The 23977-nt window shown below is 42.9% G+C and overlaps 1 protein-coding gene across 3 annotated transcripts in view; it reads right to left on the bottom strand.

The window, feature by feature from the left end:
• Nucleotides 1-816: 816 nt before the first annotated feature.
• The window catches only part of LOC126334988 (uncharacterized), an 854692-nt gene continuing 831531 nt past the window's right edge, over nt 817-23977 (bottom strand). For all 3 annotated transcript variants that reach the window (XM_049997796.1, XM_049997797.1, XM_049997798.1), the window contains 2 exons: nt 14017-14795; nt 817-7005 (listed from right to left, as the gene is read on the bottom strand). In XM_049997796.1, coding sequence (XP_049853753.1) covers nt 6168-7005; nt 14017-14795 — 1617 coding nt within the window. In that variant the 3' untranslated portion in view covers nt 817-6167. The remainder of the gene's footprint in view (nt 7006-14016; nt 14796-23977) is intronic.

The following is a 23977-nucleotide window of genomic DNA, read 5'->3' as shown; positions in this document are numbered from 1 at the left end:
TATCCTTTCTTTCAGGAGTGCTAGTTCTGCATGTTTCGCAGAAGAGCTTCTGCAAAGTTTGGAAGGTAGGAGACGGATACTGGCAGAAGTAAAGCTGTGAGTACCGGGCGTGAGTCGTGCTTCGGTAGCTCAGTTGGTAGAGCACTTGCCCGCGAAAGGCAAAGGTCCCGAGTTCGAGTCTCGGTCGGGCACACAGTTTTAATCTGCCAGGAAGTTTTTTATACTTACTTTGTTCCTTCTCTATCTAGCTTTTGTTATTGTAATTGGTGAAACTTTTTATTCAATTTCACCCACTTAAAATTTAATTATTGCTATCAAATACAGCAAAAATCTTTAGAAACCTATTTGATTTTGGAAGTTATGTGAATATACAGTGTACATTGGTTCGCATTAGTGTATTCAGCAAATATCCGAATCTGGCATCAAGATCTTGTGTGGTGCCTGCTTTTGAAGTGAATAGCGAATATCAACATGTGATTGATCATATTTAGCTTCATTTAGGAAACAAATGGACTTCAAGAATAATAAAAACAGAAAATTCCCTATCGGACTGAATCGCTAACTAAATTTTTATGGGGAGGACAGATTTCCAGGTTTGCTATTAGCCTTCTCATATACAAGCAGCGTATCAGTCATTTCATTTCAGCACTCATGTATTGGTACATGTAATTTTATCGACAATGTTATAGTATTGATACACAACACTACTGCAGTATGCAGTTATGATGACAATGAAGGGCTGTGGAAAGGTGCAGCACATGTGTAAAAAGCTTATTAGGTGCATATCCTTGAACTAACTGAATTAACAAGGACAGGTTCTTACTTCCAATTTTCCTTTATTTTTCTTGAAAATGTGACACATTACAAAAGAACTAAATCATGTTAAAATGTAATCTGAGATCACACTGTTTCATAGACTATGTACAAATAAAAATGACTAATTACAGTGTCTGAAAGATAAATTTGCACCAGTAAAGCAAATGTGTTACTAAACTCTAAATTTGACTGTGTATGATTCTGATAACATGCAGAACCATATCAGCTGCGGTAATATTTTATTGATTTCAAACAGCAGATGCCAGTAATTTTGCTTCTGTTGTGAAGCAAAACATGCAGTGCCAGTGTATGAACATTAAGTTATTTCTTAATATAGTTGCATCAAGTATGGAATGATAAAGAAGATCCCAGACAGCTGACCATGTTGGCATCTCTTCAAAAATTTACAAAATCCATTAAACTGATACTTGTGTAATTATAATTACCTGCTTACATTTTATCTTATAACAGGTCTGCATTTTAACTAAAATTCTTTGCTGGGGCAGAATTACTCAGTAATGGAAAACTGCCAAAAAACTGCCATACAAATATTAACAAAAGAAAAAATAATGTCTCACATCAAATGAAGCAATTATATAAAATTTTCAGCTTGCTGTGAAGTTTGTACACAGTACAAAATATAAAAAAATGTAAAAAAATTAAAGAGGAACAGAAATATTTATTTATATGTTAGATGAATTATTTAAATATTTCACTTGTGAAAACAATGTTAGTACCCATGATGTGAACATTTTTTTCTGGACTTAGAAATTTGAGTACAGTCTAAATAAGTCTTTACTGGAAAACAAGCGAAAAAAAGTACCCATTCAGTACTATGATGAAGTAACTGTGATTTTCTGACACATACATATGAACAAACTGTTCCTACGCACTCCTTTATTTTTACTGTGCAGTGCATATTTGTGAAGTGACTTTCTTATCTAATTAAATTTTTATTTAAATTCTTGTGCTTCCAATTTTTACAATTTTCAGTAATTATTCATTTCATTGTGCAGGAGTTTGCAGTGTCAGTTTCAGACTACTATTTGCTCACAGTTTTTTTGGAACTCAATTTGGTTCTCTCTGGAGAGATAGGAAGACGAAACTATTTCCATGTTAACAACATGTTGAGGGGTGAGGTCATTCATTGTATCATAATTTTGGGAAAGAGTAATTTGCAACAGATGTACAAGATGGACTACTTAGGTAGCAATGACATATTACAGAACAAATTTACATAAGAAATGAAATAGAGAAAATATGGAAAGCAATACATGACAGGATAAGAAAATAAGCTGAAAATCAAGGGATAATTAACTTGGTAGGGCAGAAAATTAACAGAAAATCACTTAAAAATTATAAAATAAGAATACAGTTTTAAGATGGTGTCATATGTTTTAAAAAATGCTATGAGTCTGCATCCAATATGTACTTATACATGGTTTCATATATTTAAGATGTACAAAATATTTTTTCCTTATTTCAGAAATTTCAGATTTTTTGTCAGAAAATGTTAATGTCATGGAAATATCTTTACACAAGCAGGTACACATTCTTTTTATTTGTGATATTGTGTTAAGTGAAGGTTCTTTGAAAAGATGCCTAATGTACTTCATGGTCAGGTTCTCATCAAAATAACATAATTCCCCAAAAACGTTATTAAAAGGTGTGGTAATTATACAAAAATTCCAGCAGTTCACTATAAACACTATATATTTAATGTATAAATATATTGCACAATTCACTTTGTAAAATGTTAGGAAATCAGTATTTCTTCTTCTGAAAGAGAAGATTGTTTCTGTAAATCAACAGATCAAATATATAAACAACGGTTTCTTCTTCTGCTTTAACTGCAGTAGGTCTACATTGCTTCTTCATTCAAAAAAATGTAAACTGTCCTATCTACAACAATGACTACACATTACTTATTCTTCCATAGTGCTAATGTGGCTGTTATTATTGTAGCTCTATAACATCTGTATTTATCATCAAGAATAATTTTAATATTCATACTGCATTAGGAGAAGAACAAGGGTGTCTCAGTCACTTATGTGAACTAAGCTAGGAAGAGGAAGTTCAGAAGGCATACCAGGCAGAAAGTTTAAGCATTATGTGATCTTCACATCAGTATTATTTATTGGCTGTGAATCAATTTAGTCTGTTAGAGGATACAGCACAAAATTGACGTGACACTCATCTGTACAGTAATTGATAGGTAGATACTGCAGGAATAATAATACATGCAAAGTTGGAAGATTTTCCAGGAACAAATGTTCAAAATACAAACTGGCAAACAGTTTGGACTATAAGTCAAGTGCAGTGATAGAGTACCTAGGATGCACAAGTTGTGGAAGGATCTACATAGCAACAGAAAGCATAGATTTCCATGCATGGTGTTGTTTACACAGAAGAATAAGGAAACAGAGGGGCATAATGAAATTTTTACATGGGACATAACATAGGAATGACAATGCAATATTATCACACTTGCAATGAAGATGATAAGTAGTTGTTTGTGAATAAATGCATGTGTTTGCTGGTCCTACAGACATCAAACAGCTGGATATAAATATATTGCACAAATCACTAAATACTAACTTAAAAATCTATATTTGAGTCCAGTTGAAAAAGATTCCTTCTGCAGGTGAAAATGATATTTTCTGTTTTTCATTTTGGGAAATAAATGATTCACACAAAAGTTGATTGTGTTTTCAGTGCAACATTTCAGACATTTTCTTTTAAACTAATTCTGAGTAGTCATTGGTTCATATTTTCAGTGTTCCAATTTATTTAGGTACAGCTTATTATCTGTACAAAAGAAGTGGTCACCAATTCAAAGATTGGATTGAATGCCACAGTGATGTAGTTAGAATTGACCTGCTGGAGCTAATATAACCTAGACTTCATCTGATACAAGAACTGTCTCACTATACATAATTTATTTATGGATGTGCAGTTTGATATGGATTTTGGCACATAATACAAATCTGCTTCTTCACATGTACAAAGCATTGTGACAGGCCTCTTAGAATTTATTTCAACTCCAAAAGTAATTTGTAATGGGAAAAAATGTCAAGTTGCAACATGGCACACAGTCCACATTAAACTGCACATTCACCTATAACTGACTGCATAAGACATTTCCAGAGGTCAGAGGACAACAAGCATGTACTACTTCCAACAGGACTATGCCTAAAAGAGCATTGCAGTATTAGACCACCCGTTGGATGGAGGACAGCTTTGATTTTGATTTTTGAGTTAGCTGTGTCTGATAATACATGAATATCTACTAGGATGAGTCATTAAGTATCTGCATGTTCGTTGTAATTGTCTTTTGGTTTGCAGTATGGCTTAGTGCAATTGCCAGCCACTAGATGCCACCATTCACTTTGTTTGTGGAAGGTTTCTGTATTGTCACATTAGTTTGCTTTGCTCTCTTGAAAATAAACATGGCCTCACTACTCTCCATTTGCATCAGTTAGGGAAAAGGTCCCACAATAATTTTTTTCTGAAAGTATACCAGGATCTTAAAACCCTAGAACAGTTTCAGGACAATATGGGGGTGATGTTTTAGATTGGCAAATTGATTACAAGTATATTCAATAATTCAGAAGTGGCCAAGTGAGGATGAAGAACAGGTAAAGTGCAGGATGTCCATTCACATCAACTACTAATGGCAATACTGAGCAAGTCTGTGACCTGATTTTGAATAACCTACATGTGGCTGTCGGTGAAGTGGCAAATCAACTACACATTAGTTATAGTTCTGTACGAGACATCATTCATAACAGGGTCAACTTTCATAAAGTTTGTGCAAAATAGATCCAAAAACAAATCCATAAAGAACCCAAGTGCAGCCACTAAAGAATGTTGCTAACGAAAGTGAAATTCTTTTGAAATGAATCTCCACTGGCAGTAAAGACTTTGAACCCGACAACAAATGCAGGAAGATGGAACGGATCTCCAACCAAAAACAAATTCAGGAGTAAACTTTCTGCTAGAAAAGTCGTGTTCATTGTTTATTGACACATTGCAACTTTACCTAGAAAAGGGATTGACAGTAATCAGTGAACGTTACAGTCACATGCTCTGCAATGAGTTGAAGCCTGCCATTTTAACCAAACACCAAGATTTATTGTCAAATTCTGTTATTGTTTTGCACGATGATGCATGTACACATATCACTGCTCATACGAACTCTCAGAATATGCATTTTGAAGCTTGGAGCATCCTGCACACATTCCTAATTTCGTCCTGCCCTCTTAACATTTTTTGGTGAAGGTGGTTTAAGAGCATGTAGACCCACTTGTGATGAAGAGGTAAGGGAAGCCGTCCTCAAGGAAAAAAAACTTCTGAAGGAGTTAGTTTGTGCTACAAAGGACTGAGGGCAATGAAAAGCAGGGTGACTACGTTGAAAAATTTTGCCATTGTAAATTTTGTGATTTTATAATGAACTAAAAATGTTGTAGAGGTAAATTTTGTTCTTTTTTTTGCCACTGTAAACTGTAGTAAAGCCTGTGACTGTAAAAACAATATGTTTGTTTCTGAAATAAGTAAAAGCAAACTGCAATCGAAAAATTCTTTTTGCAAATTCGCCTGTATATAAATATCCACCACTAATTACAAAAAGCACGTGTTTATACTCATGTATTACAGTAACGGCAACAGAATAATGCAGAATGCCGCACATCGAAAATGTTATGTGTAAATGCAAAAGAAGCACTTCGTCTTCAGGGCACGAGTGGCCTACCGGGATCATCCGACCGCCATGTCATCCTTAGTGGAGGATGCGGATAGGAGGGGCGTGAGGTCAGCACACCGCTCTCCCGGTCGTAAGATGGTATTCTTGACCGAAGCCGCTACTATTCGTTCGAGTAGCTGCTCAATTGTCATCACGAGGCTGAGTGCACCCCGAAAAGTGGCAACAGCGCATGGCGGCCCGGATGGTCACCCATCGAAGTGCCGACCACGCCCGACAGCGCTTAGCTTCGGTGATCTCACGAGAACCGGTGTAGCCACTGCGGCAAGGCCTTTGCCAAATGCAAAAAAAGGCACTCGCAAAGAAGAATCATTTACCGAAACACGTCGTACTAGAAATAAATGAAATCGTGACTGGCATAGATAAACACAGATACTTTTTGACTTATCCTTATAGATTGTCCCTGCTGGTGATTATCTCGGGCACGATTTGTGAAGGCGAGATAGAAGCGGGCGAGCTAGTCAACTCGTGTGGGAAAAGACTTATTCTCTGCGGCAGGTGGAAAACAGCAATACTCTGGTAGAAAAACAAAAATCGAGATGCAGAAACAAATGACGCACAGGTGATGCTGAAGTCTGTGTTTCCGTATGCCCTAGTAGAGTCCGGAGGGCAGGTCGGTGACCTTGACGCTGACGGACACCTTGCGGCCCGGCGTGGCCCCGGCGGAAGAGGCGCTGCGGGCCCGGGCGCTGTGCTTGGCGATGGCTTCCCTGGAGAGCGCCTGCCGGCCCGAGTAGAGGCCCGCGTTGCCGTGCCCGCCGCGCACCAGGAAGGGCGCGTCGAAGGAGTTCTTGCGCGTGGCGGCGGGCAGGTAGACGGGCGGCTTGCTGGCGCCGTCGGGCGGGTAGCGCTTGGCGGCGGCCGGGAAGCGCGACACGGGCACGATGGCGACGGGCGGCGGGGGCGGCGACGCGGCCAGCGCGGGCGATCCGGCGCCGGCCGCCGCCAGGTAGTTCTTGTCCCACTCGAGGCTCCACTCGTCGGTGGTGGAGCCGCGGCCGCTGCTGCGCCGGTCCTGCGCCGCGGCCGCCGCCGCCGCAGACACGGACACGCTGGTGGCGGCGGTGGCGGCCGTCGACGCGACGACCACGTCGACGAGAGCGTGCAGGCCCTCGTCGATGCAGTCGAGGCTCTTGGAGTGGTGGCGGTTGCGCGCCAGCGTGGGCACCACGGCGGTGGAGGAGGGCGGCGAGCGCGGCCGGCTGCGCGGCGAGTCGGTGACGCAGAAGAGGCCGTCGAAGCTGCCGCAGCGGCCCTGCAGCCGCTGCCGGCGCTCGGGGTCGCCGGCCAGCACCTGGTGGAAGGACTCGCTGCGCCGCACCGGCCGGCCGCCGCCACGCTCGCCGGCCGGCGCGCCCGCCAGCTTCAGCCTCAGCGCCGCCGTGGACTTCGCCTCCCTCACTGTCCACTTCTTTGTGCCGCAGTGGTCCCTGAAGCAGGCGTACATCTACACTAGCTGCGCTCCGTGCATTTGATGCATACTATCATAAACAGGGTGGATCGCCTAAAACTTGCACCGCAAAAATTGCGGAAATACACTACTGTCTATTAAAACTGGTACACCAAGAAGAAATGCAGATGATAAACGGGTATTCGTTGGACAAATATATTATTTTAATTTTATCCATTGTTTTTCAGTGTTTCATCCGCGATAGTTTTACTTTCGTAACATGAAGAACAAACCGCCTTCAGTCACAAGTTGCGCTTATTTACTGCACTATGCATTTCGAGCCCTGGAGGCTCATCTTCATATGCTTTTTAGTGATTTACATCAGGTTTTTTAGTTGTTTGCCTGTTGATATTACATTTTTCTGTTACAACATGGTATATTGTAGATATAAGTTTAACAACGTTAATAATATCAAACTAACTTACAGTTCAACATTGTCTACAATGGTACAATATATATTGTCTATAATAGTACAAACTCTATGTCTGTAATAGTACAAACAGCTGACGGCCTACAACATGGTGCCAAATAATTATTTTAATAATAGCTGTGTACTAGTAATACTATAACATATTATCTTCTGTGAAACAAGAAAATCGATTATATTTAGAAGTAGAGCATCTGTATGAACGAGAATTTTCGACATGTTTACGTTCTGCTACTACAATGTGCGAAAAAGTGGGTGACTATGTACATATCCCATCATGTACTGCAAAATTAAAGATGTGTATTGTGTATACCAACTGCACAACAGAAGCAGACATCATACAATGCTAAACTGTAAGTTACTTTCATATTATTAACGTTGTTAAACTTATATCTACAATATACCACGTTGTAACACAAAAATGTAATATCAACACGCAAACAACTAAAAAACCAGATGTAAATCACTGAAAAGCACCTGAAGATGGGCCTCCAGGGCTCGAAATGCACAGTGCAGTAAATAAACACAACTTGTGATCTTTGATCTTCATTTTACAAATATATTATACTAGAACCGATATGTAATTACATTTTCACGCAAAATGGGTGGATAGATCCTGAGAAATCAGTACCCAGAACAACTATCTCTGCCCCTAATAATGGCCTTGATACGCCTGGGCATTGAGTCAAACAGAGCGTGGATGGCGTGTACAGGTACAACTGCCCACGCAGCTTCAACACGATACCACAGTTCATTACGGGTAGTGACTGGCGCATTGTGACGAGCCAGTTGCTTGGCCACCATTGACCAGACGTCTTCAATTGGTGAGAGATCTGGAGAATGTGCTGGCCAGGGCAGCATTCGAACATTTTCTGTGTCCATAAAGCCCCGTACAGCACATGCTACATGCGGTCGTGCATTATCCTGCTGATATGTACGGTTTCGCTGGGATCGAATGAAGGGTAGAGCCACGGGTCGTAACATCTGAAATGTGACGTCCACTGTTCAAAGTACCGTCAATGCGAATAAGACGTGACCGAGACGTGTAACCAATGGCACCCCATACCATCACGCCGCTTAATACGCCAGTATGGCGATGACAAATACACGCTTCCAATGTGCATTCACCGCGATGTCGCCAAACACGGATGCGACAATCATGATGCTGTAAACAGAACCTGGATTCATCCGAAAAAATGACGTTTTTCCATTCGTGCACCCAGGTTCGTCGTTGAGTACACCATCGCAGGCGCTCCTGTCTGTGATGCAGCGCCAAGGGTAATCGCAGCCATGTTCTCCGAGCTGATAGTCAATGCTGATGGTTGTTACCTTGCAAACGTCCCCATCTGTTGACTCAGGGATCGTGACGTGGCTGCACGATTCGTTACAGCCATGCGGATAAGATGCCTGTCACCTCGACTGCTAGTGATGCGAGGCCGTTGGGATCCAGCACGGCGTCCCGTATTACCCTCCAGAACCCATCGATTCCATATTATGCCACCAGTCGTTGGATCTCGACCAACGCGAGCAGCAGTGTCGCGATACGATAAACCGCAATCGTGATAGCCTACAATTCGACCTTTATCAAAGACGGAAACGTGATGGTACGCATTTCTCCTCCTTACACGAGGCATCAAAACAACGTTTTACCAGGCAACGCCGGTCAACTAATGTTTGTGTATGAGAAATCGGTTGGAAATTTTCCTTGTGTCAGCACGTTGTAGGTGTCGCCACCGGCGCCAACCTTGTATGAATGCTCTGAAAAGCTAATCATTTCCATATCACTGCATCTTGTTCCTGTCGGTTAAATTTCGCGTCTGTAGCACGTCATCTTCGTGGTGTAGCAATTTTAATGGCCAGTAGTGTAGAAAGTCCTACTAATGTGCAGTTTTCACAGAATGGATCGGTAGTCAGGGGCTCCTGTTGTTAACCAATCAATAAGTTGCAATAACACTTAGAATGTACACTTTTTGTACAGACATACTTTTTCTTAAATACACTGAGGCGACACAGAAACTAGTATAGGCATGCACACTCAAATTCAGAGGTTTGTAAACAGGCAGGATACGGCGCTGTGGTCGGCAATGCCTACATAAGACAACAAGTGTCCGGTGCAGTTGTTAGATCAGTTACTGCTGTTACAATGGCAGGTTATCAAGATTTACGTGAGTTTGAACGTGGTGTTATAGTCGGCGCACGAGCGATGGGACACAGCATCTACGACGAAGGGACTAGGTGAGGAACTTCCCGTGCAACAATATCGCGAGTGTGCCGTTGTATCAGGAATCCGGTAAAACATCAAATCTCCGACATGGCTGCAGCCGGCAAAAGATCCTTTAAGAACGGGACCAGTGAAGAGTGAGGATACCGAGCGAGGTGGCGCAGTGGCTAACACACTGGACTCGCATTCGGGAGGACGACGGTTCAATCCCGCGTCCGGCCATCCTGATTTAGGTTTTCTGTGATTTCCCTAAATCGTTCCAGGTAAATGCCGGGATGGTTACTTTGAAAGGGCACGGCCGACTTCCTTCCTCTTCTTTCCCTAATCCGATGAGACCGATGACCTCGCTATCTGGTCTCCTCCCCCAAAAAAAGAAAGAAAAGAAAAGTGAAGAGAATCGTTCAACGTGACAGAAGTGCAAATTTTCCGCTAATTGCTGCATATTTCAATGCTGGGTGATCAACAAGCGTCTGCGTGCTAATTATTCAACGAAACTTCATCGACATGGTCTTTCGGAGCCGGAGGCTCACTTGTGTACCGTTGATGACTGCATTGCACAAAGCTTTACGCCTCGCCTGGACCTGTCAGCACCGACATTGGACTGTTTACGACTGGAAACATGTCGCCTGGTCGGACGAGTCTCGTTTAAAATTGTATCTAGCCGACGGACGTGAACGGGTATGGAAACAGCCTCATGAATCCATGGACTCTGGGTACCAGCAGGAGACTGTTCAAGCTGGTCGAGGCTCTGTAATGGTGTGGGGCGTGTGCAGTTGGAGTGATATGGGACTGCCGATACGTCTAGATGCGGCTCTGACGGGTGATACGTACGCAAGCATACTGTCTGATCACCTTCATCCATTTATGTCCATTGTGCCTTCCGGTGGACCAGGGCAATTCCAGAAGGACAATGCGACACCCCACACGTTCAGAATAGCTACAGAGTGGTTACAGGAACACTCTTCTTAGTTTAAACACTTCTGCTGGCCACCAAACTCCCCATACATGAACATTATTGAGGATATATGGAATGCCTTGCAAAGTGCTGTTCAGAAGAGATCTCCAACCCATCGTACCCTTACGGATTTATGGACAGCCCTGCAGGATTCATGGTGTCAATTCTCTCGAACACTACTTCAGACATTAGTCGACTCCATGCTACATCGTGTTGCGGCACTTCTGCGTGCTCGCGAGGGCGCTACACGATGTTAGGCAGGTATATGAGCTTCTTTGGCTCTTCATTGTAGAAAAATGCCTGTCGATATTATCTGACTGAAAGTAGGGTAAATTAGAATGTCAGTGGTGTCTGTTGCAGCATTACAGTGCGAATGGTTTACGAGATATCGTTATCGTATTTTAAAAAGTTTGCAAACTGACACTTGTTTTGCCGGCCGGAGTGGCCGTGCGGTTCTAGGCGCTACAGTCTGGAACCGAACGACCGCTACGGTCGCAGGTTCGAATCCTGCCTTGGGCATGGATGTGTGTGATGTCCTTAGGTTAGTTAGGTTTAATTAGTTATAAGTTCTAGGCGACTGATGACCTCAGAAGTTAAGTCGCATAGTGATCAAGAGCCATTTGAACCATTTTGCCACTTGTTTGTGCCATTCAACAGTTGCTACGTACTACGTTGTTATGTTTGGTTACAGTGTGATTGTGCGTTTCTTGAGTGCACTGCAAGTCAGTTAGCTTGTGACAGTCCAGGCAGTAGGTTTTGAGTGGACGATGGGATTTACCTATGCAGAAAAAGCCGAGAACGTCATGGTGTATGGAGAGTGAAGGAAGACTGCAGTTCGTTCTTGTGTGGTGTATGTGGTAAGATATCCCAATAGATGTCAGCCATCTCGGGAATTATTTATCAACCTCTTAAACCAGTTGCATAAATTTGGTAGTTTAATACCTAGACAACATAACAGAAGGAAATAAGTGACGACAAAAGAGGGGGAAATAATGTTCTCACTGCCGTTGCAGTCGATCCGCTCTTTAGAACTTATTCCACGAGGAAATGGTTTGAGTCACGCAAGTGCCCTGTGCGTCCTCCATCGACATAGGCTGGATGCCTGTCACATCTCTCTATACCAAGAGCGGCGTGAAAATGATTATGAGAATCGTGTTAACTTATATAGATGAGCATTAAAATGGAATACTCTATATGTATACTGTATCTTCTTTAGCGATAAAGCTACATTTATTAATCATAATCAAGTAAACCGCCGGACACGCACCATTGGTCTGCTGACAAACTACGCTGCCTTCGCCAGGTGAAACGTCTGTGACCGTAGAGTGTAAACGTGTGGTGTGGGATAATGAGTCATCAACACACAGCCTCGCTTTTCATCCACAGAACAATGAATGCACACAAGTATCACAACCTCCTAGATTATCTTTCATGGGTATTGGGAGACGTTCCTCAGCAGACTGGGAGGAGGAACAGGTGATAAAAACATGATGGCTGTCCAGCCTATAGTTCACGAACTTATACAGCATGTCCTCACGAATTATTTCGAAATTACTGGATTGGACGCAGAGAACCTGCACCTTGGCCGGCCCATTCCCCAAATTTGACACCTATAGACTTTTTTCTACAAGGCCATATCAACCACACCTGATGATACACAATGGTGTATTATTGCAGCCTGCCTGGATACCTTCACTGACACGATAGCACATGTGCACCACTCGTTCCATACCAGACTGGAAGCGTGTGTTGCCACTGCCGGTGGTCATTTTGAACCAATCTGTGATGGTTAGTTGTCTCGTTACGCTGTAGAAACTCTCTCCGTGTCTGGTCGGACGTAATATTGCTGAAGTATAAGCCCAGGATGGTTTGCGATTAAGAGCAACAAAATGGGCCGTTATACTCTAAGGGTACTGTGGATGACAACCAAAGACGTCCTGTTACGTAATGACATGGCACCGTGGACTGTCACTCCTGGTTGGTAGGCCATATAGTGTGTGCCAGTCAAGTTGGTATCCCATAGGCGCCCTGGGCGTCTCCAGACATTTCTTCAGCCAGGAATCTCATTGACTGGTGTAGAATTGTTTCCAGTGATAGTCCCGCTTTAAATGGTTCAAATGGCTCTGAGCACTAAGGGACTTAACAGCTGTGGTCATCAGTCCCCTAGAACTTAGAGCTACGTAAACCTAACTAACCTAAGGACATCACACATATCCATGCCCGAGGCAGGATTCGAACCTGCGACTGCAGCACCGTAGCGGTCGAGCGGTTCCATACTGAAGCTCCTAGAAGCGCTCGGCCACATCGGCCGGCTGTCGACATGCACCAAGGAACGTCAAGCAGTTGTCAGCTGCGCTTGTATAGGAATGGAACGCCCTACCACAGTAACTCATCAATCCTGTGGGCAGCATGGGAGCACGTTGCAGAGTATGCATTCATGCACTGCCATTCGTGGTACTGAAACATCCTATGAATCGCGGTGACTTCATCGTAATCATTATCTTTGAGTGAAAGTGTCGTTTCTGTTCGTTTCATTGCGCATTTCTATATACCTTCTGTACTCTACTGCAAAGTTCTTTCTGTTTATGGTCCAAATGTCATCGAACATTGTTAGCTGGCAGTGGCACAACTTGAGAAAGATAATTTCATCCTTCAGTTTTGAACAGCATTGAAGACTGTCACAAGAAATAATGAACTTTTTGGAGAACTGGCGAGGAAAAGAGGGATTTGAAGACTAGGTCCCGAGAAGTTGACAGACTGTATATTGAGACATTAGGGAATAATTTCCAGGGAACTGCAGGGAGCTGTAGGTGACAAAAAGTATAAAGAAAGACAGAGGCTCGAATGTATACGTAAAATAATTCAGGATGGACAGGGTTAGTTCTACTCTGAGTAGAGGAGACTGACACTGGAGACAAAATATTGGTGTGCCTCATTAAATATTTCTGCGAAATGGATTCGCATTTTGAAATGTTCAAATGTGTGTGGAATCTTATGTGGCTTAACTGCTAAGGTCTCAGTCCCATAGCTTACACACTACTTGACCTGAATTATCTAAGGACAAACACACACACCCATACACGAAGGAGGACTCGAACCTCCGCCGGGACCAGCCACACAGTCCATGACTGCAGCGGCCCAGACCGCTCGGCTAATCCCGCGCGGCGATTCGCATTTTGACATTAGCTGTTTGTGACACATGAAAATTCGTGCCGGACCTGGAATCGAACCCGTATTTCCCGCTTGTCGCGAGCGGTCGTGCTAACCAATGCGGCTGTCTGAATGCGCCTCAAGGACCGACGCAAACTTCCACGAGTCACGGAGTCAACAATGGTTAACAATACAACCTTCTGCTGTGCCTTCAGAAGTGCTGACGGCGGGGTCTCACCTGGCGGCGCTGCTGAGCAGGGAGTCGGAGTCCTCCTCCTCGCTGGAGTGCACGGGCGACTCCTCGTCGTCGTCCTCGTCGTCGAAGAAGAAGGAGGCGCTCTTGGCGGCGCTGGAGGAGACGTAGTGCGCGTGCGCGCGCGGCGCCAGCTGCACCAGGCTGCGGGCGCGGCGCGGCGGCTGCGGCAGCAGGCGGGCCGGCACGATCTCCGCCTCGCGCTCCAGCGCCTGGATGCGCACCGTGAAGCCGACGGCGGCCGGCCTCTCCTCCGCGATCACCAGCGGCTCCTCCTTGCGCTTGCCCGCTTTCGCTACCGCCGCCGCCTCGGCCGCGTACGCCTCCGTCTCCGCGTCGTTGATGATGTTGCGCAGCTCCTCGATCACCTCGTCGATGGTCGTCTCTTCGTCCTCGTCGGCCGCGGCTCCGCCTCCGACTACGCCGGCGCCGCCACCGACGACGCAGCCCTCGGCTTCGCCGGGCTCGGGGCCGTCGTCGACGCTGGTCTCCTGCATGAGGATGGTGTCGTTGTGCACGTGGAACAGCTCGTACACCATGGGCTCGCGCTCCTCCAGCGAGTGCTCCTGGTCGGAGGAGCTGATGCCCTCGTCCTCGGCGGGAGTCGAGCCGCCGCCCCCCGCGTCCGTCTGTTTCTGCTGCTGGCGCTGCTGTTGATGTTGCTGCTGCTGCTGCTGCCTCTTAACTGTCGCCTCCAGTTCCGAACAGCGGTCTTTCAGGCACCTCTCCAGTGACACGAGCACGCCTTTCTCCTCTTGCAGAATCTGTAAACCACAAGAAAAAGTAAATAGTTACCATTTGGTAAAACGCTTCGGCTTTCCTCGCTAAAGCCAACTTCTGGGGAATAAAAGAGTCTTGGTTTAGAATAGGGCAAATCCAATGGGAATCCCATAAATGTGAATTTCCTTCGCCTTGCAAGATATCAGCAGAACAACAACAACAGAAAATGGTTCAAATGGATCTGAGCACTGTGGGACTTAACATCTTAGGTCATGAGTCCCCTAGAACTTAGAGCGACTTACACCTAACTAACCGAAAGACATCACACACATCCATGCCCGAGGCAGGATTAGAACCTGCGACGTAACAGTCGCGCCCTTCCGGACTGAAGCGCGTAGAACAACTCGGCCACCGCGGCCTGCCAACAACAAGAACAGCAGCATCAACCCCATTCAAACGAGTATTCTAGCAATTCGCCCTGTGCAATTCAACAAAATACTTAGGGAATAACAGAAACTGGATTGATGAGATAGGTAATGTTGTGGGCAAAGCAAACCAAAGACTGCAATCTATTGGCAGAACACAGAAAAAATGTGCTTCTATAGTACTCCTATGCTGTGTGGAATCCTCATCAAATAGGATGAACGCCGGCCGGAGTGGCGCTGCAGTCTGGAACCGCGCGACCACTACGGTCGCTGGTTCGAATCCTGCCTCGGGCATAGACGTGTGTGATGTCCTTCGGTTAGTTAGGTTTAAGTAGTTCTAAGTTCTAGGGGACTGATGAACGTAGCAGTTAAGTCCCATAGTGCTCAGAGCCATTTGAACCATTTTTTGAAATACGATTAACGGAGGACTGGAAAAAGTTCGTGGAAGGGTAGCTCGTTGTGTACTATCGCGAAGTAGGGGAGAGAGTGCAATGGATATTATACTCGAATTGGAGTGTCAGTCACTAAAACAAAGGCGTTTTCCGCTGCGGCAGGACCTTCTCCTGAAATTTCAGTCACCACCTTTCTCTGCAGAGTATGAAAATGTTTTGTTGGGGCCCACCTATGAGAGAGAGAAATGATCATCATAATAAAGTAAGAGAAATCGGAACTCGCACTACATCATTTGAATGTTCCTTTTTGTCGTATGCAGTTCGAGAGGGGACCAGCAAAGAAATAACTTGAAGGCAGTTCAATAATACCTCTGCCAGGCACTCAATTGTGACCTGCACAGTAGTCTTAGATGTAGATGAGTAGTTACAGCAGTATTACTTAAAGCAATCGTTGGTTACAAATATACACATGAACAAAAGGTTTGCGTCATCCATTTATTTTGCAATGCGGGACACAAAAACAAAAATTGGCTCTGAGCCGTGCGTATGTATTCATTTGCAATGCGCCCAGATTACCAAATAAAAAGTTATTTGTGTAACGAAAAAGTCATCTGTTTCCCACGTGTTTCTTTTTTTTTTTTCGGCAATCTTGAGCAACGTCAGTTCGTGAATCTGTCGTGGCTAACTATCCCTGATATCATCGAGCTAGCCCACCTTCTAATTACCCACTCTTCAATTGCGATTCTGCGTGAGGTGCGCACACTATGTGGTCGTAATCGACGTCCAAAACTAGCACATTTCAATAGAGAACAGCGTGATGAGGATGCTAATTATCATAAATCAAGATGTAATTTTTACCAAAATGTTGGCGATACGGTCCCACAATTAGTTGCACAGCCATGTTCCTGTAACATAGAGCAGTGAGATTGCCCTGAACAACGACGACAGGTGTTCGGTGGTCCCACGTAATGTCATTCCAGAACACCACAAGCCTCTTCCACATCTGTGACAGAGTGTTGAAGGCGTTTGATATTACCGGGCTGTCTCCAAATACGTTGTCTGTGATTACAAACAGATCCATGTTACGTACATAAATAACAGCCGACACCAGTTCTGCACGTCCATTCTGCATAATTTCTTGCCCATCTGTAACGGAATCCACGATGAAGTATTATATGACGTAGTGCTCGTCTTGGTCGTCTGGAATGGAGGTTCGCATCATGCAATCGTCTTCTAACACTTTTGATGCGATACATAACGTCCTGTAACCCCTCACCGCATTCGTTTCTGGAGCGCACAGCCAACAGTTCCTTTGACTTAAAAGTCGTAGATATCGACAATTCTGTGCACCTGTCGAGCGTGGAGCGTCCTGTGCGGCGGAAGTCTTCAATCTTATCTGTCATTTGGAGCCGATTCTATGTTCGCACCACATTACTTTGACTCTACTGCACACATCGAGCAACTTTCCTGATTGACAAGCCTTCTTCGCTTAAAGTGATGATACCGAACCGATCACTCGTCGCGACTGTCCTTTGTGGCATTATGGATGTTCGCTCTACTGTTCAACAGACGTCTCTAATGCGTCCCTGATGCTACTTTAATTTCAAGTGAAATGCTGCAATCCATTCGAGTGCTGCATTCTGCTATGGGTAACGCTCATTCTAACTTTTATGTATGTTTATAGCCCATAGGTAGCGCTCATTGTAACTGCGTGTATGTTTACTATCAACGTTAGGGACAACAGCAACGCGGCTGCGCGATATATCGAGGTGATTTGCAACGCTGCTCTTGGCGAGTCTATTTTAAAATGGTTTTTTAATTTTGTAATTTCTAAAGCTCATTGTAGTGTTATTGTTGCATATTCCGTCGAGAGTGCTATGTAAAGACCATGCATCCGCATCTGCGTGAACAATTTGACCGCTTGTAAACTTTTCTTTGGAGAAACGGTGAGGTTGTGAAAGGAACTGTTCGCTTCAAACGGCAGATGTATTTGTTACTAATACAGTTCATGTTTTGGATGATTTACATGTGAGAATCAGAACTGTTGCTGCGGAGAATGGTTGTCTGTAAGACCTCGTGGAGTTTTTGTATTCAAGCCGGAATGAACTCTTTCTGGTATCGGAACACAGGCTTCAGTTTGTAATCATTTTGCTTCCTAAAACCAGCTTGTTCTGGCTTGAATGTAGAAATCTCCAGTTTCAACCACTCGTAGGCAAACATGTTCCAATATTAGCTGTAAACGTTGATCAAAACTGAATGACCAGCGTTGCTTCAGTAGGTTGTGTTTTCACAAGTTGGATGATATACAAAATAAAATCTTCATTTCTTGGCAGGAGCGAGTGTTTCTGTATGCGCTGATTTAAAGATTTCCATTTTAGACAGTTTCAAATCTTATTTCAAAAGCTGTATTCACTTCTTGTCTGTACCGATTATCGTCCACGTTTCTTTTTCTTACAAGGCTGCATTCTAGACAAATATTATCAGAAAAGACTTATTAGCGTTTATATTTATATTAGATATCGAAATATTCCTCTTTTTCAAAAAAGCTTTTGTTGATTTTGTTATTCTGAATTCTACATTCTCTGTACAATCTGGTTTATAGCGCAAAGAAACGAAGCGACCACCTTTTATGGCATAGAATTCAATCAGATCACACAAAGTAGAAGCTGCGTGGATTTACCGCAAACGAAATATGAAAGAGCGACGCTAGGTTTGGTGAGTCGCTGCGTTAATATTCCACTATTTAATATGACCTCCTAAAAGATACGGATTCAAGAGCAGTGAATTTCAACTCATTGAATAGTACCACTTGCTGCATTTAGAAATCTGCATGCTGTTAAGGTGTTGTTATTTATTCTGCTCAGCCTAGCCGCTGATACTTTACGGAAACCGTTTTATACATTTCGTATCTGAAGAAGACAGTAATACGGTCAGATAATCTATTCTAAAGAAAGGAAATGATTTCCTGTTGTCTAGAAAGTAACTGACGTAAGATTCCATCTGTACATGTAGATAATTGTCCTGCATTATGGAATTTTAATTATTACTTTTCGTCAAATCAGAACACGCTGAATCTGTTATTTATGCAAATGATAAACTGTATCGTATTGTTTTCTGCCGGTGGATACGTGTAGTCTTGACCCCAATGTCATAAAAGTCAACAATTGCAGCAAAACTATTATCCTGCTCTTCACAGAAGAATATACAAGAAGAAGGATTGCAGAGGAATTGGGCGTGATGGCTACAACAATTGAAATGATTTATCTGCAAGCTGCAGATAAGTAAGCTGTGGAGCAATACAGAAGTAAAAGTTCACTTTCTAGTGGTAAAACGAAAAGTGACATATGAAACATATTTTTTTTCTTTCATTTTCCTTACATTTCTATTGTGTTTAGCCGTGAGCCATGACAACTATATAACATCAGGTAAATGTGATCTCCAGTAAAAATTTGTTTAAATAATAATAATATGGTGCCGGAGCGTCAGTGTTTGTCAGTTATTACGTAACAACGTATTTGTAGTCAGAATTGCAACAACCTTAACAGGTGGTGTACTAGTTTTGGGTTTGCAGCGAGATTTCGACAGCTTCCCCAACTGTCATCGTCAAGTACAGAGCGCAGTTTTCATTGCTCGCTGTTCGTATTCACACCAACTAGAAATTATGTCTTAAGTCATGGGTCACTTGTAGAGCTGTATATTAAGTACTGATTTATTATTAGGTATTATGTACATCAACAAGATAGCAGCCTGCTTATCCCCATTAGGGCCAAAATTGAAAGGAAACCGATGTGCGTTCACGTTTTGCTATGACCACTTTGATAACAATGGTAATTGTAGCTAAGTGGCACAATAAAAGGTGTCCGACGGATCCGTTGTTCGGTTTTGTCACATATCGGATTTGTCTGGAACACTTCATATCGACTTCCCTCACTTTTCTTTTCTGATAACACCATCGACCTAGTAGTCGTACTGTCAAACCTGCGTGGGGAAGTTAAACGTTGCAGTTTCTGTTGGTAGTATCTAGCACTGATTATGTCATAATTTCCCATCACACGTCTCTGCCCACAAAGACCAACCTTGTCATTTAGAATTTTGTTCATAAGTTTTAGCAACTGTTTTTGAAGACTGCCGATGTGAAAAAATGGCACAATAGTTGCGTTAAAAATTGTTTTTTGGCACAGATGGTGTGCTAGTTCTTCAAATAAGGTATCTTGTTATTCCATTCACACCGCCATCCTCTAGTGCAAGCGGACTACTCCTTTATGCCACCCTATACTTGCTTGGCACAGCCAAAGAGAGACTGGACGTGATGAAAGCTCAAAAAGTAGTAATACAATTTGAAAAGATCAACTTCAGATATTTATCGAAAATTGCGAAAAAATATATTATAAAATAAACATATCGGCACCGGATATTACCATTCCGTTATTGACATATCGGTGAAATCAAAAGCGCCGATGTATGTCGATATTTATGGGGAAAAAATCGATATTTTATCAACAGACCTAACTGGAACCTTGACGAGGAATGTGCCGGCCTTCATGGTCGTATGCAGTCCAACATCGGACTACTGTCTCATTCGGATGCCTCTCAAATCAGTATATTACACGATTCATCCAATCTTCAAAGTGTAGTTCCACAATGAGGCCCCTTTCAAGCTCTGTCACACGCTCATAACGTTATCTCACAATAGTGTCTTTCACTAAACACCTGACGCTCTTCACGTCCCTTACATACCCTGCCAGGCCTGGTAACGACACTAAACACGATCAAGACTAATGCACTCTGGTGGCCGATCCACCTGTCACAGGAAATTGCACCTCTAAGCATTCAAATGCCGCCAGAAGATGTGTACATGTACGAAGTTACACTGACATCAGACCATGTCTTCTGTGTGAGTCACTCTTTTCGTCAGACAGTGTAGATACTGGCGATCGTTCAGGCTGACTTTAGAATCATAGCAGTAGCAGCAACCATCATTACTGTATGTGACGGTTCCAGGAAGAGAAAGGGATGTTGAGACGTCTAGCAAATGATGTCTCAATACTGAAAAGCCCATCAGAATAACTCACGAGATAAATGAAATAGCCTAACAGACGTTAAGGGTCACGAGTAATGGAAATGTTGGCCTGCGGCGGAGATCGCATAACGAATAATAGCTCGCCGCACTTAGCAGCGATTGCGTTACGCCGCGGCAGATTGCACGAGGGCGGGGCGAGAGATGCACTGCAGATACAACAGCGACCTCGGAGCTCTGCGTGGTCTATCGGCAGGTAGCCGCAGCACAGTTCTCCTGTGTACAGGGAGTTCGCGCGCCTCATTGTATTCATAGCTAAAAGCTGATATTCTAAATCACTATCTCTTGCACGAAAGCGTAATCACCGCTGTACCAAGGTTTTGTTCTAGGTTGTTTGTGTTCATTTTGTATTCACACTTTATGACGTTCTGAATTCTAACGAGTGGGGAGAAACTCTAGCGGGCAGCCGATACTGGAGAGATGCTGGTAGCATTAACCTTCGCGGGAATTAGCTCCAATAACTGGGTAAGAGAGGCACGTAATACAAAGAAATGGGAACATCATCAGACTACCCTAGGATGAAGGCTACAGGAATGGCGAAAGTCTAATACAAGTCGTACGAAATCATGCTTTGGGCTGCCAATTGTAAAATAACTCGACTCCTGGAATTTCACTCGTAATTTTTATTAATAATATGTATGGCTCTGTTATTCAGAAGTAACTATAGCGTCGCAAGTTATTCGGAGCTAACTTTTGTTTTAGGATAGCTTGCTGCATGTAAATTCGGGGGCTGACATCTAGCGGCATACCAGGGAGACACACGTGCACCTGGCACTGACTGCAGTGGAAAAGCTATTCAATGTCTCTTACTGAACGCGTACATTCACCACCTATGAGAACCTAAATAAACGATATTAAATATCATTCAATCATTTTCGAAATCGCCACACTACCTTTTGTTATTCAGGAGAAGATTGTATAAAAATTTCAACATTGTAGCTATCATAGTTTAAGAGTTCGAAAAAATTACTTGAAAAGTCAAAAATCGACACTTAGGAAATTAAATTCAGTTAGAAACTATAATAGTTTATCTTTTGGCTTCATTTAAAAGAACATCATCAGAACTTTCAGTGTGCAGAATTAATTAATTGAGGTTTTCATATTAAAACTTTAATTACTTTTCGTTTTCGTAATATAAAAATCAGACAAAATTATTATTTGTGTCTAAGATTGTTGTGGGAGTAAATGTGAGTGTGTACGTGGGACATTCGTCAAATTTTAATGTTGCATTATATACCGTCTTAGGTAACTTGCAAGAGTTACATAAGCCTGTCTTGGGAAAATGATCGCAGGAAATTTACCCACTTAGCTGATGACTAAGTCTAGGTGTGACTGCTATTGTAACAGAGCAGCCAGAAAGTCAGCTGGAGAAAAATCTGTATCTGAAGAATATTTCCAGAATTATTGTCTTTTCGTTTTCGTTTATTAAACATTACTTTAATATTTGTATGTGAGATTGACGCAAAAGCGCCTGTGTGTAAGGATTGATGCAGACCAGTTTTGGCGTGAGTATGATTATCAGCGAGCATTGTGATTGGCAGCGAGTATGGTCATCCAATCAGAACTGAGACGGTTCCCACTCGTTACCTGGTAGTTATACTGGGAGTGAGGCTGGAAGAGGGAGTCGCTCGCTAGCATTGAACGCACAGTCATGTTACTAGTGTCAGTCAAAATAATGTGTAAGATGAAGAATTACTTAGCGTTTGAGTTATTGGTGAACTAAGTCGATAACAGTTGTTGTTCAGGACAGCTTGGCAAAATTTCAGAGATTATGACTAAATCTGTTGGACAGATATTCACGTGTGAAATATATCATCATATTCATAGTATCCACCTGGCATGTTTCAGTATTCAACAACTGAGAATTTTTTGACGAGCAATTTCTTTTTTAGAAATCCACAAGAAGGAGCGAATGTATTAACTCATATTAGTGGTGAGATTAATGACTGAAAACGTTGTTGGTTCGGGTCGAGTTTGGACAGATTTTTGGCTGCTGTGCATGTGAAATGTGTGTATGAGTTGTGAACTGGAAGAAAATAGACAATAGTTTAAATGTGGACTGAATAGTACCTTTTCTTTGGCTATCAAGGACAAAATAAACATTTTTGGACATAATTATTTTCTTAGTGCCTGAAAAAATTTTTAATACTGTATTTCTACAGAAATTTCTTTCAAAACTAGACTTGCGCGGCCTCAGTGACTGTAGATATTTAGGTGGTGTTTTTCATCAGTGCTGCTTTCACATCATCATGTACGTATCTCCGTTGCCGAGTGAAGGGACATTGAGCAAACGCCGTTTTGAGGTATGTGAATTTTTATTTGCAGCTTGCTTCTCTCAGTGCTAGCGAAAAAAATAAGACCTCTCCACGCCGCATAATGTCTGTTTGATCACCATCATCTGTGATTTGAAACCTACGTACCTCTGGGTAAAAGCTTTCTCTCGACCTTTCTGTATATTGCGTGCCTCTTCAGATTTTTGAATATGTGTTGCTCCTACGTGTTTTCCGAAATCTAGAACCGACCTTCCATTAAGTCATCTTCTCACATATTGTTTGACGTTTTCAAATACATTCTTCCTTATTATTGTAACCAACGCCGTAACTCGTGTCGCAGTCCAGATATTTAAAATGTAACTTCTGTTCAGTTATTAACTTGTTAATTACTATTTTCTACAGTATTTGGTGTTTACCTTGAGAAGCCGTAAGTTTCCTCCGATTTTTTCGCCTTAATGTTTTCGGGGTTATAATTAATATTTTACCCCTTGTAACTCAGGACGCCCGAAGGAGATTTCGACCCCACTCCTCTCGAATGTCAGACCCCGTAACTTCATCGCCACCAGATCTGTCTGTTAAAACACTGAAGCGAAGCAGTTTTGTACACACAGTACATGAAGTTACTCTTACTACGAATAACTACGTTCATTTCGCACTAAATGAATCCACTAAAACGTAAGCAACTTTGTGTTTCGTCGAAAAGTGTCTGTGTATCAGTGAGTGTGGATAAAACGTGTCAGGAAACAGATATTGCACCTAGTTTCGCCAAATGTAAATTCCGCAAACAGCACTGCAAACGGCGGTGAAAGTCAGATCACTGTAAGATTGTTCAGCCCCATTCTTAAACATAGTTCACTAGCGAATCGCACGGCTTCACAAGGGTAGGACTAACAATAAGTATATACTCCCGCACGTCTTACATGGCGCAAGAGTATATAATATACACAAACCTTGTTAATCAGTCTGTCTATTAGTGACAACCGCATTCAAATGGCTACAGTACTTCTCAGATTAGCCTCCACATACATACAGAAAAACGCGACGGGGAAATGTAGTTTA

The sequence above is a fragment of the Schistocerca gregaria genome, chromosome 2 (genome assembly GCF_023897955.1).
Source record: "Schistocerca gregaria isolate iqSchGreg1 chromosome 2, iqSchGreg1.2, whole genome shotgun sequence".
NCBI lineage: Eukaryota > Metazoa > Arthropoda > Insecta > Orthoptera > Acrididae > Schistocerca > Schistocerca gregaria.
This window is presented reverse-complemented; position numbering and strand designations above follow the sequence as displayed.